At 34.0% G+C, this 18,909-nt stretch overlaps 1 protein-coding gene across 16 annotated transcripts in view; it reads left to right on the top strand.

The window, feature by feature from the left end:
* Positions 1 to 18,909, top strand: part of ARHGAP12 (Rho GTPase activating protein 12) — a 155,102-nt gene that overhangs the window by 60,577 nt on the left and 75,616 nt on the right. For 15 of the 16 annotated variants that reach the window (XR_005355203.1, XM_038529875.1, XM_038529886.1 and 12 more), the window contains 3 exons: positions 9,256 to 9,519; positions 16,424 to 16,564; positions 17,665 to 17,745. Coding sequence is in view for 15 of the 16 variants with exons in the window: in XM_038529875.1 (XP_038385803.1) it covers positions 9,256 to 9,519; positions 16,424 to 16,564; positions 17,665 to 17,745 (486 nt within the window). In the remaining variant the exon portion in view is untranslated. The remainder of the gene's footprint in view (positions 1 to 9,255; positions 9,520 to 16,423; positions 16,565 to 17,664; positions 17,746 to 18,909) is intronic. The other variant, XM_038529881.1, reaches the window with a different exon arrangement.

The raw sequence follows: 18,909 nt of genomic DNA on the forward strand, positions 1-18,909 counted from the left end.
GAGACCATATAATGTTTGTCCTTCTCCGATTGACTTATTTCACTCAGCATAATACTCTCCAGTTCCATCCATGTTGAAGCAAATGGTGGGTATTTGTCGTTTCAAATGGCTGAGTAATATTCCATTGTATACATAAACCACATCTTCTTTATCCATTCATCTTTCGATGGACACCGAGGCTCTTTCCACAGTTTGGCTATTTTGGACATTGCTGCTAGAAACATCGGGGTGCAGGTTTCATTGCATCTGTATCTTTGGGGTAAATCCCCAGCAGTGCAATTGCTGGGTGATAGGGCAGATCTATTTTTAGCTCTTTGAGGAACCTCCACACAGTTTTCCAGAGTGGCTGCACCAGTTCACATTCCCACCAACAGTGCAGGAGGGTTCCCCTTTCTCCACATCCTCTCCAACATTTGTGGTTTCCTGCCTTGTTAATTTTCCCCATTCTCACTGGTGTGAGGTGGTAGCTCATTGTGGTTTTGATTTGTATTTCCCTGATGGCCAGTGATGTGGAGCATTTACTCATGTGCTTGTTGGCCATGTCTGTGTCTTCCTCTGTGAGATTTCTGTTCATGTTTTTTGCCCATTTCATGATTGGATTGTTTGTTTCTTTGCTGTTGAGTTTAATAAGTTCTTTAGAGATCTTGGAAACTAGCCCTTTATCTGATATGTCATTTGCAAATATGAAAGGCTACTTTCTACTTCTGTGTGTTATGTCAGCTAACAGATTTTGAGTGTCCTTGGCATGCCCTTCACCACTTCCTTTGACTTCTTGGCTTCCTCCTGTTTCTTTTGCAGATCCCTTGAAACTTCTGCTGTGAACCTTTCCTACACAATACCTCTCACTCCTTGTTTACTGCCTACAGCATCCTGTGCACACAGCTCTCTGTAGAGCTTAGCTCATGCCATTGTTATTTTATTATCTGTCTCTTTCTCTTTACTAGGTTGCTGGCCCTTCAGAAGACTGTCTTATTTTCATCTCTTACCCATCTTGTAATTAGTTCTCAAATGTTAGCTAAGTAAATAAAATCATAGAAAATGTATACTCTGCAGACCTGGAAATCTCAGTGCAGTCATGCTTTAAGATATAAACGTTAGAATTTATATTTTAAAATTATCAACCAAAGGATAATGTGTTTTTGTCCCTAAAATTTGGTTTTAAGTGAAAAGATTTGGAAAGTTCAACTTTCTAGTGAAAATTGATAGGCAATTTTGAATTGTGAAACTAAAACAAAATTTTAGTGTATGTTAATGGAATGTTGGATTGTTGGCTGTTTTTCTCCTCTGTTCTGTTAGCTGGCCCAGTGTAATAATTAGCATTTATGGTAAGGCAGAGTTTAAGCAGGTAAATTACCAAAGGCACGTGTCTTTTTTTCACTTAACTTAAAATAGAGTTAAAAAATAATTTAAATTTTGTTTTGGAGTCTGATACTGGGTAAGCATTTTGTTTTTTACTCAGAAATTAAGTCAAAGATATGATTGTAGGCTGTAGGGAATTAGACTGATTATTCAGTAACATAAGTATAAGCGGATTTATATGAATATAATTCAGCATTGTTGTTTTTATTATTGTTGTTGTGAAGGTAGGTACCTAAGTATTAGTACTGAGCAGCATATGCTGTTTAAGAAACAATAGTTATAGCTCCTAGTTAATACATTCTGCCATTCTCTGAAGTTTATTTTAGAAGCAAATACTGAACTAAAGTAAAAAGGGACAAATCTCAATGTTTTTGGTACTTATTTATTTATTTATTTATTTTAAAGATTTTATTTATTTATTTATTTATTTATTTATTTATTTATTTATGAGAGACACAGAGAGAGAGGCAGAGACATAGGCAGAGGGAGAAGCAGGCTCCATGCAGGGAGCCCGATGTGGGACTCGATCCCAGAACTCTAGGATCATGCCCTGGGCTGAAGGCGGGCGCTTAACCGCTGAGCCACCCAGGCATCCTTGTTTTTGGTATTTAAAAAGTAAGGATTCAGGTAGAGTCTAAGTTTAAAGTTACCTTCTTATGTATATGATTTCCCAATTTTTTTTCTTTCTGTGGATAGTGAGAGGACTATTTTAGTCTATCTATAGATAAAGTGGAACAGGCCAGGGCTTTTTTTAAATATAAAATTGGGTCATGTACAGAGGTACTAGTCCCATTTTAGTTGTTAATTAATGACAGATATGGCCCATAAAATTAACTTTGTTTCTGTGCTCTCCTTTTAAAGATTTTTTGTTGTATGAAAAATTACTTACTTTTGTTGTCTACAGTTCATGAACAAGGTTCTTTGGTTTAACTGCACAATACTTAAGTCTTAAAAATACTGGAAAACTAATTTTTATATGATTCACATGTTGGAAGTACTTCTTGCTTTATTCTTTTAATTCTTTCTTTGACTTATCTGCAGACTGAGAGACAACTGGTTATATGGACAGAATTGTCTTTAAGTACTTTGCTTTTTATAATACAAATTTATTGGACCTAGGGAACCAGTTTGTCCTGAGTCCTTTTAGAAAGATTTAATTTTATCAGTGTGTTCCAAACAATAGTATACATAAGGATCCCATAGACTACTTAAAAATACAGATTCTTGACTACCACCCCCCACTATTGTCCACCCCCGGTGACTCTGGGATATGACTTAAGAATTTTAAATTTAAAAAAAAAAAAAGCGTTCCTGAATGAGTCTGATATAGATGATACACTGACCACCTGTTAAGAAAGACTAATTTATCTAATGTTAATACTCTTGTTGTCATTTTTACCAGTCTCCTGGACTAAGCAGGTGCCCCAGATTCTTGTCCTAATCCGCTCTAAAGACAATAATTCTCATTGTAAAATTGGGAAATAAAACACATAGAAAAAAATCATACGTAATCTCATTATCCAGAGAAAACTGATAATGTTTTAGTTGGTTTTTCTCCATACTTTTGTTGGAGTTTAGTTGGAATTTGAGGCCGTTTTTTTTTTTTTTATATATATATTCTATCCTCATTAACCTCATAATTTGTTTTATCGTGTTATTAAAAATCATTACCATTTTCTTAAAGATTTTTTTTAAATTTATTTATGAGAAACAGAGAGAGGCAGAGACACAGGCAGAGGGAGAAGCAGGCTCCATGCAGGGAGACCAACGTGTGGGACTCGATCCTGGGTCTCCAGGATCATGCCTGGGCCGAACGTGGTGCCAAACGGCTGAGCGACCAGGGCTGCCCATCATTACCATTTTCAATGCCTCACCGAATCAATCAATCAATCTATCTATCTATCTATCTATCTATCTATCTATCTATCTATCATCTATCTGTATAAATTGACTCATATATCATTGTTTACTTAACCATTCTTCTGTTGCTGGATATTTAGATGGTTTCTAATTTATTTCTGATAAATAACATTAGAATGCACATCTTTGTGGGAAAAACTTTTCTGTACTCAGGATTTTCCCCCCCTTTGCTCAGGGTTCTAAAAATGTTTTTTAAAGCTTTTGACATGTACTGCCAAACTATTTGCTAAAAAGGTTCAGCTAAGTAAAGTTACCACCAAAAAACTGAAGCTCTTATGTTTGACCTTCACCAGCATTGAATGTGTTTTTCAATTAAAAAAAAAGTATTTTTGGTTCACTATATAAAATGCTGTGTAATTACTTACATTCTTCTTTGTAGTTAGACTGTTTTCTATGTGTAAAAATTAGTTTGATATTATATATTAAGTATTCTGTCAAGAATTTATATTTTTAAGAATTCTTGAGGAAGATCCTTAGTGATCAGTAAATGATAATTCTCTTGATTTTTTTTTTTTTCCTCAATGGTTTGAGCAGTCCTCTTTTTCTACACACTTTGGAAGTTGAAAGGTATAAGCTGATTTTAATTATGAAGTTAATTTTTTTTTAAGATTTATTTATTAGAGAGAGAGAGAGAGAGAGAGAGAGAAAATGAGCACACAGAGAGGGAGAGGGAGAAGCAGACTTTTCACTGAGCAGGGCCTTGATCCCAGGACTCTGGGATCATGACCTGAGCTGAAGGCAAACACTTTAACTGACTGAGCCACCTAGTTGCCCCATGAAGTTAATTCTTAATTCAATAAGAAAACAAAGTTCTTCTGTTAGAAACTGTTGCTGAGAGGACATGAGCAACACTTCAAAAGAACATTTGTCAAAAAATTTAACTGGTAGTAGTAACAATATAAAACATTAAAATTTTACCATTTATTCATTGTCAGTAAACATCTTCTAATCATATATTCTTCTACTTAAAATTACCATTATATCTCTTGATTTTAGACGTAACTGTCACCTCACATTCTTAATTTATCAATTTTGAAGAACACCAACAAAATTTGGAGATTCCCCAGAAAACTTAGAGACCATTTTCCTTTTCCTCTCATCACAGTGTTTGATATTTATATAATTATTTTCATTTCTTATAATTTTCCCTTTGTCATTTTAAGTAATAAATGTAAACCTTTATCTGTCCTGTTTAGTCACTGAAACTATATGGGCTTTCTCTCCCTGTGCTGATTTCTGGGAACTACCTCCAGGCAGAAAGCCTTGGAATGGTAGGGTACACCTCATTTTTTTCTTCTTTTTGAGATCACAGTTCTGCGCTGTTTGTTGTACAATGCCTGAAAATACTTGTTTCCTGTATTTCATTCACTTTTCTCATTGATGGCAGGAAGATAATTTTGAATCCCTGTGCCTGGAAGCTGAAGTCCTTTAATGACTTCTTAATTTACTGAATCTAGTGATTGTTCTAGAGCTGCTATATTGAAGTCTTTGGATTGATAAGGTCAAATTCCCCTTTTTTTTGAAATTTTCCTTCTCTCTGACTTTTAAATATCACCTTTTCCTGTTTGGATCTTCTATTTCTGATCTTCCATTTTGCCTTTTTTTTTTTTTATTAGATTCTCTAACTTTGGTGCTCTTAATTATATTAATTTCAATAATAATTATAATAATAACAACACTAGAGGGACACCTGGGTGGCTCAGTTGGTTAAGCGTCTGCCTTCGGTCAGGTCATGATCCCAGGGTTCTGGGATCCACATTAGTCTTAACAAAAAATATACTTCATGTAAACAAACATAAAATCCTCATGCTAATTTAACCTAATTATTTCTTAAATCTGGCCTGCTCCATTCCCTGCTCTCCTTGTCCTGCCTGTTACAGCTCTCATCATCTGTCTATACTTTTGTGTGCTAGCATAACCAATCTCTGCCTCTAGTTGTGTCCCTCTAAAATCTGTAATATTGGGATGCCTGGGTGGCTCAGTGGTTGAGCATCTGCCTTTGGCTCAGGTCATGATCCCGGGGTCCTAGGATCAAGTCCTACATTGGGCTCCCCCAGAGCCTCTGTCTAGGTCTCTGCCTCTTTCTCTGTGTCTCTCGTGAATAAATAAATAAATAATCTTTTAAAAATTTAAAATAAAATCTGTAATATTTCTAAATTTTAAATCAGAATGTACTTCCTAGCTTAAAGTCTTCAACCCTCCTTGTTCTGTACTTTGCCATTTCTTAGATCTTTCTCTTCCTTCTCCTTTTACCCACTCTAGGAGTCACATCATTCCTTGGCTGTACCATGCTGTTTTTCCAAACTTTTGTTCATGTTGCCTCCTCTATCCCCAACTTTTACTTAACTGACTCTTTCTTACTCGTTTCTAGGACTCAGTCATTTGTTTCCAGGTCTTTTTCCTTCTGACTCCCATAGCATTCCATGTGTAGCTCTGAGTCTTGTCTATTATGCTTTTAAATGATCTTTTGTTTCACTTTTCGTTTGCTATATTCCGAAGTCTTAGAAGACAGTACATTTTAAAATTTATATTTGTAACCTTAGTACTTACCTGAGTATTTGACTCCCAATTCATTTTTAGATAGTTTCTATCGTAAATGGTGACAAAATTGTTCATCCTTTCCCCAAACTAGTAATGTGGATTTTTCCTCATTTCTTCTCTTTTTATTACATGTAACCAGTTTCAGGTCCTTGAAATTTGCTTTTACTTGGGTATTATGTGTTTGCATTCTTTTGTTCATGTGTTCACTCAGCAGATTTCATTATAAGTGCTACTGTGTGCTAGACAGTATACTAATTATACTGCTTGCTGGACACTGCATTGACTTTGTAGAATTTATAGATTGTTACAGAAATAACATGATTTTAAAGTTCATTTTTTCCATTTAGGAACAGAGGTTTATCCAAGTATGATTTTAGGCACCTGAGGGAGGTTTTATAAGTATTCCTAATTTGGTTTTGTACGTTTCTTTTAAGCTAATTTGTATTCCTTTCCTATTGTGAGTGAGGTTTTTTTTATTGTTACATTTTCCAGTTTGTCATTGCTTATGTATGGGAAACTGGATGATCTTTATCTTGACAACATTTCTTAGTTTTTATGGACTTGGGTTTTCAGATATTTATTTAAAGCCACTGACATATCAGGGTTCTTTTTTCTCTCTTAGGTATTTGAGTTAAATTCATTTTTATATCTTAGGACATTGCTTAGTACCTCCAGTGCAGTGTTGAATAGAAGCAGTGACACTTGGCATCCTAGTTTTACTCTTTTAATGAAAGTACTTCTTATCAGTGTCTTGCTGTGATATTTATTTTATTTGTGTGTGTGTATGTGTGTGTGTGATATTTATTTTAAATAATAATTTCCAAAAGTCAAATTAGGGGCACTTGCGTGGCTCACAGTTGGTTAAGTGTTTGCCTTAGGCTCAGGTCATGATCTTGGGGTCCTGGGATGGAGCCCAGCATCAAGGCTGCCTGCTCAGCCCCCTGTCCCTCTCCATTCATGCTCTATGTCTCTCTGTCTCTTTCAAATAAATAAAATCTTTTAAAAAGAAAAGCCAAATTAGGGAGACATCACACCTATTCTTACTTGGTAAGAATTTTATCCTGAATCCATATTGAAATTTATCAAATGCTTTTATCTGTGGAGATGATTATGTGAATCTGTTAATGGAAAAAAAAAAAGTTCCTAAAGACAGACATTTTTTTTTTTTTAAAGATTTTATTTATTTACTCATGAGAGAGACAGAGGCAGAGACACAGGCAGAGGGAGAAGTAGGCTCCCTACAGGGAGCCCAATGTGGGACTTGATCCAGGGTCTCCAGGATCACGCCCTGGACTGAAGGCGGCGCCAAACTGCTGAGCCACTCGGAATGCCCAAGACAGACTTTCTTAATATTTCCACTTTTTTCCTGATTTACTTAATGCGGTGCTGGATTTGATTGCTAATGTTTTACTTAGTATATTTTTATTTATATTTATATGTGAGATTGGTTTTTAATTTTTATTCATTTAATTCTTCTCTGGTTTTGTTTTAGAATTACGGTAGCCTCATAAATTGTGTTGAAGTATATCTATTTTTCAGATTAGAAAAACTTTGAATTTGAACTGTTTATTAGGAATTAGTTGTTTCTTAAAGATTTTATATAATTTTCCAAAATATCTTTTACAAAATGACTGTTTCTTGGTATCTTTATTTCCCCAAGCCTAGAAAAGCATCAGGAGCAAAGTAAGAATTTCTTTTAACACTTGTTGAATAAATATTCTCTAGATAAGGTTCTGGAGAATGATTTGCTACATAGAATTGTTTGTTATAATAGTAGAGTTCATTGTAGTCACAGAAACGTTGTTACTTTGGCTAATTCACCAGGATATGGAATTAGTCTGGAAGAGAAATACTACATGGAAATTCTGTCTTCGTGGATAGATTTTCTTCATATAAAGATGCTGCTTGATGGTAGTCTAAATTCAAAGCTAACATTTCAAGGAAACAGTCAATTTGTATCATTGAATACAGTAGTTGGGTAATTACCATGTGTAAAAAAGACCCAGTCGTGCTCGCTTCGGCAGCAGATATACTAAAAAGACCCAGTGTAATCATTTTACATATGTATTCATGTTTGGGGTTATTTTTACTCTGTTCTCTTTTAAATCCTATTCTGTGATTTATATTCATTATAATTATTTTATAAGCAAATATTTTAGAAGTTAAAGTACTTTAATTTTAATAAAATTAATTAAATTGAGGGTATCCATCCACATTTCCCTTTTTAAATACAGTATTTTTAAAAATTCATAAAACTCTTGGGTATGTTATAGAAGTAATTAACATCTGAATATAACTCTAGGATTTATATAGTAAAGCAGTGGTTCTCAGCTAGGGTCCGTTTTGTCTCCAGAGGACATTTGTCAATGTCTGGAGACTTTTTAGTTGACATAGTGGAAATACCACTATCATCTAGTGGGCGGAGGCCAGAGATGCTAGTAAATACTTTAAAACACACAAAATAGCCCTCCACTGTAAACAATTAATTTGACCCAAAGTGTTACTGATGCCAAGGTTGAGAAACCCTGTCGTAAAAGGAAAGATATAGACACAAATATGAATGAATACACGGTATAAAAAGGTCTTCTCAGATATGTGCTTTTTTCATCAGCCCCTAGAACTCTAACTTAATACAGTTTACAGTGTTCTTATATGCAAAGTTTATGAAGAAAATTCTACTCTTGACTGACATCTAGTGAGACATTTAAAAATAAAAAGTAAAGCTGTAGGTTGAGATTAAGAATTTAAATCAGTTAGAGTTAATTCTTATTTTTCACGTTTAGGAAATTCACAAATAAGGAACCTAGGAAGAGATTAAATGATTTGTTTATGGCTACTGAGAAATTCTAGCTAAGAGGGAGTAGAATGTAGTAAATTCTTGGCTGAAGTATTATATCTCCTTTATCTTTCACTTACATATTCCTGACTTAATACTTGAGCTTAGAACAAAGAATCTTTCTTTTGATAGTCGTCTGAATAATATTGAGTTACTTATATATAAGACTTTTTGTATTTTAAAAAATTGCCTAAAATCCTAGACTTTTAGAGACAAAGGAGACCTATCTGGTTTAATCTGATTCCCTCATTTACAGAGATTTAAAAATTCTATTTTGGGGAGATGAGGTGATTGAATCCAATGTCATACACCTTGTTAGTCCACATCTTGAACTGGAACCCACAGTTCCTGACTTCTAGTGGACTGTTCTTTTAGGTGATGGAAAGTTATTAAATACACTTTGGATTCTGTTTGAAGCTTTTATGTTTTCTTCAAATCATGAATTTTAATACTGTGAAATTGGTTTTTTTAATAGAGAATATGTACACCTGTATGTTTTAAAATAAGTTTGTATGTATTTTCTATGTCTCATGTTTCGTTTAATTTTTATTTGTAAATGTTATGTCAGTTTAAGCATGAATATTTCACATTTTTTACAGGCAACAACACCTCCAAATCAAGGACGTCCAGATTCTCCTGTCTACGCTAATCTACAAGAACTGAAAATATCCCAGTCTGCTCTACCCCCACTTCCTGGGAGCCCAGCAATTCAGATTAATGGAGAATGGGAAACTCATAAAGATAGTTCAGGGCGTTGTTATTACTATAACAGAGGTACCCAGGAAAGAACTTGGAAACCACCTCGTTGGACTCGGGATACAAATATAAGCAAAGGAGATTTCCAAAGTCCAGGAGACCAAGAGGTATGAGTAGTTAAGGAATCAACCAGTGACTTACCAGACTTACTCTCTTTTCATTATTCAAAACAAAAGAAGTAAATAGATTTGTTTCTTGGTATTGAAATGGTAGAGTACTTGAAATCTCCAAGATACTAAATGTTCTTTCCCAGTTTCATTATATTAATGCTAGTTATTTTCTAATGTCTGACTAGTAGTTAACCTCATAATGTATTTACTAGTTCCTGGACTAACTCATTTAAAGTTGCTTAGTGCCAGTGGCTTTCCTCACATTATAGAAGATATACTAACTCAGTTATTGTTATTGCTGAATCAGGGACATTTTTTAGAAAAAGGAAAGAAAATATATGATGTGACAGCCATATACATAAATACAAAGTTATTAACTTGTTAAAACAGACACATTTCTCTGTTGGTTTGGTACAGCTACCCAAGTTACTTTTCAGTTTTTGTCAGAGTAGATCACTTTTTACTTAAGTGTAAAGAAATAAGTATAATTCCTTTGCTATAAATGAGTCATCACATAAAGTACAACTGTTCACCATAAAATCATTATTTTCTCTACCCAAGTGTTCATACTACCTGTTCCCTACCCTTCCCCTACACCTTTTGGAAAGTGATGCACTGAACTTGGCCAGATATATTTTGAGAAACAGTCATGTCAGAGGTCTGGAGAGATTCCTTGGGACTATTCAGACATGCAGGCGAGGTTTGGATGGGATTGGTAGAATGGAGTTAAATCCTGCTTTTTGATAGACGAGGCCCCTATCCCTGCATAGGACATTGTGCACTTATGGAAAGCATGTATAATAAAAACAGAACTCCAGTTAGGTAGGACCTGGAAAAATCAGCTAGCACATCTTGTATTTAGCAGAATCTAAAAGCTTTTTGTAGTTAATAACTCCTCTTCTTGTCCTATTTTTCAGTTGGTTATTTATAGCTTTGGTTTGGTGGTAGCTTGTACTTTTAGTGTTCAAGAATGGGATCGACAATAGTGAGAAATTTGTTCATGCATTACTATAACAAGAAAAATGTTGGGAAAATTATTTGAATCGTAGATCTAGAAAGATTTCAAATTACATTGTTTTGTGTATGAATAATAAAGTAAAACCTAATAATTTGGAAGAATTATGGAAAGGATTTATAGAATAATTTAAAGGAATTTAAAGTACACACAGCAACTATAAACGTGCTTTTTAGCTTTCTATTTTAATAAATAGATGAGAGTGATTTGTAAATAAGTCTTTCTGTACAGCTTGTTTAAAACATAGGTATTTCCAAGGTGGCTAGAACACATTTTCCAAAATTACTTGAGAAAGATTGCACATAGGAGGTAATATTGAGACTTTGTAGGTGAAAATGTTTGTATTCTGCTCATATATTTTTTCTGCTCTTATATTTAATTGATAGCTTTCCTGAGTATAGAAATTCTAGGTTGGGAATAATTTTTTTTTCATAATCGTAAGACATTTTGAACTTCACTCTATGGCAATATGGATCAGCTGCTTGCTGAGTCTCCAGGGTCAGAACTGTTAGGTCTTTTTTTTTTTTTTATTTTTTTTTAAGATTTGATTTACTTTTCATGAGAGACAGAGAGAGAGGCAGACACACAGGCAGAGGGAGAAGCAGGCTCCATGCTGGGAGCGCAATGTGGGACTCGATCCCGCGACTCCAGGATCACGCCCTGGGCTGAAGGCAGACACTAATAAACCACTGAGTCATCCAGGCATCCCAGACCATGAAGTCTTTACTTTTAGACTAGTCAGTCTCCACAGAAGTCTTAAAATCTGCCGGAAAAGTAAGGGCCTCCAGGGTCTTGGCAGTCAGCATTTAGTTTGACATAGAGTTCTTTAGTTTCCCCATTTTCTGGTTGGTTGGTACCCATGTCCAAGTTGTGCCTCTTGTCTTCCAAATCAGAATCTTAACTGTTTATCCCTCATGAGAAGTCATTAATTCCATTAATTCCTTCTAAGAAGAGGGAAGGGTGCACATCTTGGAAGCAGGCCTGAAGGAAAGGGATTCTGGCAATTGTATTCCTCATTGCAATATCCGTGCCTTGAGCCCTAGGTCCAGGAGGACCTAATACTGTCAGTTCCTGAGCCATTTGAAGATTCTGCTCTGTCAAGTGGTTGGATTTCACTTTCCTCTCCAACTCCACCCTCTACCCCCACTGTTTTAGAATCTGTGTTCTTTGCAGATAATTTAATCTTTTGTTCATCTGCTTCTCAGCTTCCAGAGTTTCATGACTGCTGTCTCTTCTTTTGTTCATCCTGTTCTTGGCAGTGATAAGTCTTTAAAAGCATATTTCAGTACTTTTAGTGGGGTTTGAGAGGGGGAATAAGCATTCACTCTTCCATCTGATTCAGAGCTTTATTTAATGGTTACCCTAAAAGAGTGGTTCTCAACTGGATACAGTTTTGCCTCCTGGGGGACATTAGATAATGTCTGGGGACATTTTTTTTGTTGTTAAAACTTGAGGGCTACTGGCATCTAGTGGGTAGAAGTGGGTTATTAAACATCTTGTGATACACAAGATAGCTCCCTCAACAGAGAATCATCTGGCCCTAATGTCAATAGTGCTGTTGCAAATCCTGCCTTAGAAATGTCAACGTGCATACTTAGCAAAGTCTAAAGTTAGTATCTTCTTGCTCTTTAAAGCCATGTGAGAACTGTATGTGCTGTTTGCTATTGTTGTCCTTTATTTTTGTTTTTAGGCTCCTTACTGTTGTACTGTTGACTCTAAATTCATCCTCATCTTTAGCACTTTCTTTTCTAATGTTCCTTTATGCAGATTAGATTACCTTGGATAACTTTTGTCTTGGATAATTACTGTCCTAAGCATGAACTTATAAATATGTTCTTAATGAGGATTTGTTAGTGATAGAATCTTAGTTTTTGTCTGGAAATTTTATTTTTCCTCATTTTTAAAGGATATCTTTACTTGATATACAGTTCTTTGTAAAAAAGATTTTTAAAATTCTTTTATTTGATATAGAGAGTACAGACAGGGACAGCAGCAGAGGGAGAGGGAGAAGCAGATTCCTTGCTGAGCAGGGAGCCCGGCTCAGCTCAATCCCAGGACTCTGGGATCATGACCTGAGCTGAAGGCAGACGCTTAACTGACTGAGCCACCCAGCCCCTCCCTTGATAAACAGTTCTTAGTTAACTGTTTACTTGTTTGTTTTTTCCTGGTTCGCTGAAGATTTTATTCTCCTATTTTCAGGCTTCTGTTGTTGATGTTGGAAATCCAGCTGTCAGTTTGATTTTTTCCTTGAAGAGCAGCTGGTCTCTTCTAGCTGGCAGCTTTTAAGATCTCATATGTGTAATTTTCCCATAATGTGATTAGGTGAAAGTGTCTTTATTTCCTGCCAAGGTTTTTTTGGGATTCTTGAACTTGAGGAGTCCTATCTTTGATTAGTTCTAGAAAATTTTTAGCCATCTATATATAGCCTCTGTCCTACTTTCTCTTTCCTTTCATTCTGGAACTTTGATTAGATGAGTAATCTACTTCCACTGGTCATGTCTCTTGATTTCTCTTGTGAATTTTATCTCTGTGTCTCTTTGTGCTTCATTCTTAGTAATTTTTGGTGTAATTCCTGTTCACTGTTTTTCATCTTTATTTGATATTCAGCCAGTCCTTAAATTTTAAAAACATTTTAGTTTTTACTTATTTGTGGGGGGAGTTTCTCCATGTTATTATTTTGAAAAGTTTTAAACCTAAAAGAAAAAATAGTATAGTGAACATCCACATGCTAGATAGCCTTTATCTAGATTTGTTTTAATGTTTTGCCACGTTTGCTTTATTTCTCTCTTCCTCCTTCTGTCTTCTGCCCTCTAATAATTTTTTTCTGGACCATCTGGATAAGACAACATAATATTTTCTCTAAGTATAAGGACTTTCCAGCAAAATTGATGTTGTTGTTGTTCTTGGTGAAAGATTATTTATCATACCCAAGAAGTTTAATATTCATGTGTTATTTAATACACAGTTAATATTCAGTTTCTCACTTGTCAAATAACAACCTTGATAGTTTTTTTAACTGCAGTGAAAGATCCAGTGAAGGATCGTGTATTTAATTTATTTGTCCTATCTTTCGTTAGTCTTATTTCATATTTTATTTTTTGTAATTCTAGTACATGAGGTCTTTAAGAGTCGGATTATGCTGCTTGTCTACTGACTCTTACTCATGGTGTTTTGTTTCACATCTTGTCTACGTATGTGTGTTTTAATATGAGATTATATATAGTACTTGGAAAGTCATATATATAGGAAGTCTTTAATGTGGGGTTGAAAGCTTATTCCATCAGAGAGGATGGCTTTTTTATTTATTTTTTATTTTTTATTTTTTATTTCTGCCAGGAAGCTATGAACATTTGAAACTGAATTTTCAGCTTTAGTTTTTATAGGCCACCTAGGTAAGAGTAATTTGGGATGCATGAAGCCTGGTTTGTGGTTTGAGATTCTCCCATTTTCCCCCATTTATCTAGGGAGATTCCTGTGATTTTCCCTTGTGTGGAATAAAGGGACAAGATTTGTTTCTGGCTCACTGATAATCTGAGGGTATAATTCTTTGGGGGTATCAGGTCTTTATTGTCAGGGGGAAATCCTGTTAGACTCTTTACTTTTGAAAGTCTTGATTCCTGTTCCCCAATACTTCATGGCCTTGAAAATTAATGTTCTAATTTGGGGCTTGGCAGATGCCTTCAAAGAGAAAGCTGGTCTTTATATTGTACTTCTCCTTCTGGATTCACTTCTTGATGATTCTTAAAAAAATTATGTAATATTTTAAATTGTTGTAGTCTAGGTAATCCTTTCAGTACCTACCTGTCATTCTCCTGTAAATGAAAAATCTTTCTACAAGGCTATATTTGCTGCAAACTATATACCCCAAAGTTACTGAGCCAAGTACCCTGCTGATTGGAGTTAAGGAATATAGCAGAGTTGTATTGATTTTATTTAAGTGCCACTAAGTAGCTCTTTTCTAGCAGCAAATATTAAGATTTTCAAGGTACTCCTTGTTTTATAAAGTAGTAAAATATGTGGGGATACTGAATGTTTCTTTTCATGCAAGAAAGCAACATCTTATTTCACAAAATTGGGAAATTATGGGAGCATTTCATCAGCCAGAAAGTTTATGAAAATATTGATTTAGTGACTTTGTTTCCTAAATTAATTTTACTATTATTCAGATGTAATTGACATAGAACATTATGTTAGTTTTAGGTGTACAACCTAATGATTCAGTATATGTGTATATTGCAAAGTGAGCACCACAATAAGTCTAGTTGGCATCCATCATCACTTTTATAGAATTTTTTGTCTTGTGAGAAGTTTTAATATCCGCTCTCTCAGCAACTTTCACATATGCAATACAGTATTACAACTTGTGGTTTCCATGTAGTACATTATGTATCCATGACTTAGTTACTTTATAACTGGAAGTTTGTGCCTTTTGGCCCCCTTCACCCGTTTAACATGCTGCCGCCTCTACCTCTGGCAACTACCAATATGTTCTCTGCATCTATGAGCTTGTTCTGTTTTGTTTTGAGGATTCCACATAAGTGAGATCATACAGTATTTGTCTTTCTCTGTCTCACTTATTTCACTTAGCATAATGGCCTTAAGGTCCATTGCTACAGATGGTCCAGATGCTACAAAGGTAAAATTTCATTCTTTTTTTATGACTGAATAATATTCCATCCTATAAATTTCTTTCTTTTCTCTGCTTCTAAAAGATTTTATTATACTTTGCCTACCTAAACGTATATTTTAAGTGGTCTCAATTTAAAAATAAGTCCTGATTTATGAAATAGGTATTCCATTTTCTAACAGTATTACTGTTGCAAAACATATATAACTCACTTTATGCAAGGCTTCTGTAAAGTTGTCTATGTCAATTTTTATGAACATGTTGCTATTAGTATGTTTATGTCTTTCAGTTACTTTTACAACTTTGAGAATCTACACAGTGTAGTGTTTTAGACCAAATTACGATGGTAGAAGATTATAGTCTGAGTCAAATTTAATTGCGGAAGGTATTTTACCTAAAAAATGATCCCAGAAGGGTCATTTACATGAGAGTTAATCTCATAAATATTTGTTGAATGAACAAAGTTTGAGCATAGTAAGCAAATTGCTACTCACTCACATTATGGAGCCTCTTGTTTAAAAAAGCAGAAATTAAGTTTTGGCCATCTTATTGTTTCTCTTGTATGTCTGGATTTTGTCATACTTTTAAAAGTAAAGCATACATAAGCTATTTCCATATTGAATTTTTCCACTTCTCATGTCTGAATTTTTTCAGTATTTTTTTTCTTGTTTTGAAGTTTAGTGTCCAACCATCTTTGATAAACATTCAATTGAGGAAATCTTGTCAGTAAATTAGAACATAAAGTACAATATTACAAGACTAATGTCTCTCCCCTCCCAGTTCCACACATTAAAATAAAACATAATTCAAGGTATTTTATTGAGCACTGTTGTCAAGGCATGAGAATTTTCAGTCTAACAAAGTGCCCTCATTCCGTTTCGCTTACACCTGAATGTATATATCCATACACACTCCTGTCAGTTTTTAACCTGATTTCAGTTCAAAAGCAGCATTAAATAATAGAAGGTAGCATTTTATCTCTCAATCTGAAAACAATGTTTTCAGTTTTATTTTGATGAATTTTTCCAGGTTTGCATCATTGTGATAAAATAACTATTATTAATTTTATCTTACCACTTACAGTGTACCATCTAAAGACTAACAGTTTGTCTTGAAAAATTAAATACTCACATATAGTCAAGATACTTTAGTACTTATAGCCAAATACAGTTAATTGCTTAGGTTTGCAACTGCTACATATATATAAATATATTTTTTTTTCAAAGAAGAAAAATCCTTATGTTTCTGACTATTTATAGCTTCTTTCATCAGAAGAAAACTACCACAGCATTTGTTACAACCAGTCAGATAGTCAGTGTGGTTCTCCTCCAAGGGGTTGGTCAGAAGAGTTGGATGAACGTGGGCATACCTTATATACCAGTGACTATACTAATGAAAAGGTACATTCTTTTTTACTCATCTAGTTTTTTTGGCAGGATTTTTTCATAATAGTTGTGTCCTGAAGTTTCAGTAATATTTAAAAAACTCATGAAAATATTCTTTATTGCAATTCTGAAATCATGACAGTTGACCACATGAAAACTCATTATAACTACTGATTCATGGTTTTAAACTGCTTATAATTATGGTGATTTTTGTGGTATCAAAACCATTTAAGACTAACTTTTTTAAGAGTAGCCCTATTGAGTGTCTTCTGTTTTTTATATTTTATATTTTTCTTGAGGAATGGTTTTTTGGGAATAGTTTTCTCAGCATGTATCACTCTGATATACCACCTCACTTTCTATAATATTTTTTCCTTTATAACTATGTTATGTAAAACAAAAAACCATGAATCTAGTACTTTATGTTTAATAAACTAGTTTGGGAATGCATATTGTAGTTTCATGTATTAATGTCTGATATCAGCAGAGAAGAGAACTGGGTAATTGTACTTGCTTTAATTATTTCACACTAGAACATAAGGAAACATTGGTTTTCATTTATTTCACAAAGATCATATGTTTATATCAGCAGTACTTAGTTTTTTGCCCCTCAAACTCCCTGTATTATATGAATCCTTATTATTAGTGTTATTGAAATGATACTAAGAAATGTGTGGGCTGCAGGAGGTAATTCCTAAGGATTTGCATGAAGTTTGGCTTAAATTGTTCACTAGTCTTATATTTGAAGATTAAACAAAATTTGTGTTCATTTCTCAACCCTGTTTTCAGAGTGAGTGTAGCCCTGTGTCTAGTGTATATCTATACTGTGTGTCTTTGTTACATATTCCTTGTGTTAAGTGGCACTTGGCATTGGAACTAGCATGACACTGGAAGAAAGAAAAAATAAATTCACATTCAATATCGAGTTTATTCTTACCATTCTTAAAAGTTTGTAAACTTTTCTTATTGTGTTCTTGAGCAAATAAAATTCATAAGAAAATATCTAGTAGGTCTGGTAAACTTAAACTCACTTTTACTTAAATTTTAAAAATAATACTTTTTTTTGTGTGTTTGTGTTGTTTTACACCTTTTTTTTAAATTTTTTTTTTTTATAGTGGCTCAAGCATGTTGATGATCAAGGTAGACAATATTACTACAGTGCAGATGGATCTCGTTCGGAATGGGAATTGCCAAAGGTAATAAACCTTAACACTGAATTTCTATTTTAAAATAGACAAAATATCTTAAAAAGGCTTCAGATTTATTTTAAAATTTAATATAGCTTTTAAAAAACAAAATGTTTTTTCTGAAATTCATCGAGAATCCTTTGGCTAAATTTTTCTAAGATGCATATGATCTTTGCTATGTAATACTGATAATTCCTATTTAAAAATTCTCTTGGTTTAACTTGAATTCAGTTTTTCATCATTCCTAGAAATAAGAATCTCCTTCACTGCCAGTAAAGCCATCTTATATCTAGTTATCTGCATATACTGAATTTTCTACATGAGGTTGGTCATACATTTAATCTTTTTTTTTTTAAGAGAAAAAAGCAACTCAGTATTCCAGCTTATTCTCATATGTAAATATGTGTTGTAATTGTGCCAGTCATTAGCAACATGTCCTGAGAAGATCTTCTGGGGTCTCACTGGATACCTCTTTTCAGATAAGTACATCAGGGCTGAGTCTATCTTAAGGCAATGGGTTTCAGAGTGGTCATGTGCTTGTAACTATTAGTATTGAGATAATTTTAAATGATATCTGAGCAAACGTTTAAATTTTAATTGGTATTAAATTTTGATATAGAAAATGACTGGTTAGCAGACATGTCGTGTTAAGTAGACTTTAATTCTTAAAGAAATTTGTCTTTTTGCCAAAGTAAGTCAATTTAAAGAAAAGTATTATTAGTATAAAGATACATAGATGTAGAAAAAACCACTAAGGTGTTACTAACTTGAAGATTGGGAAACACTGTCTAGTAAAGTATAATTGTGGTTTCTTCCTTTGTGAATGTTATCTGGCCTCTAATTATTTTATGAAATTATGAGGCTTGATACTAGTAGAATAAGATACGTAGCCAGTACTTGATTTTTAAGAACACCTTTGTGACCTATCTTGAGCCAGTAAGTAGCATAAGAACTCCATTATATGTCTGAGAACTTCTCAAATGTTTAGATCTTAAGGAATGATGTAGGTTGCTATGATGCAAACTTGGCAGGGTTCGGGGTAAGTAGTAAGGATAAAGGAAGTAATAATTCTTTCGGTTAATTTAGCTAAGAAGTATAGCCCCAGAATTTTCTTGGTAGAAATGCCTTGTGAGATCTTCAAATAAGCCTTTGTATTTATGTATTTTACATGTA

Source organism: Canis lupus, chromosome 2, assembly GCF_011100685.1.
Source record: "Canis lupus familiaris isolate Mischka breed German Shepherd chromosome 2, alternate assembly UU_Cfam_GSD_1.0, whole genome shotgun sequence".
Classification (NCBI taxonomy): Eukaryota; Metazoa; Chordata; class Mammalia; order Carnivora; family Canidae; genus Canis; species Canis lupus.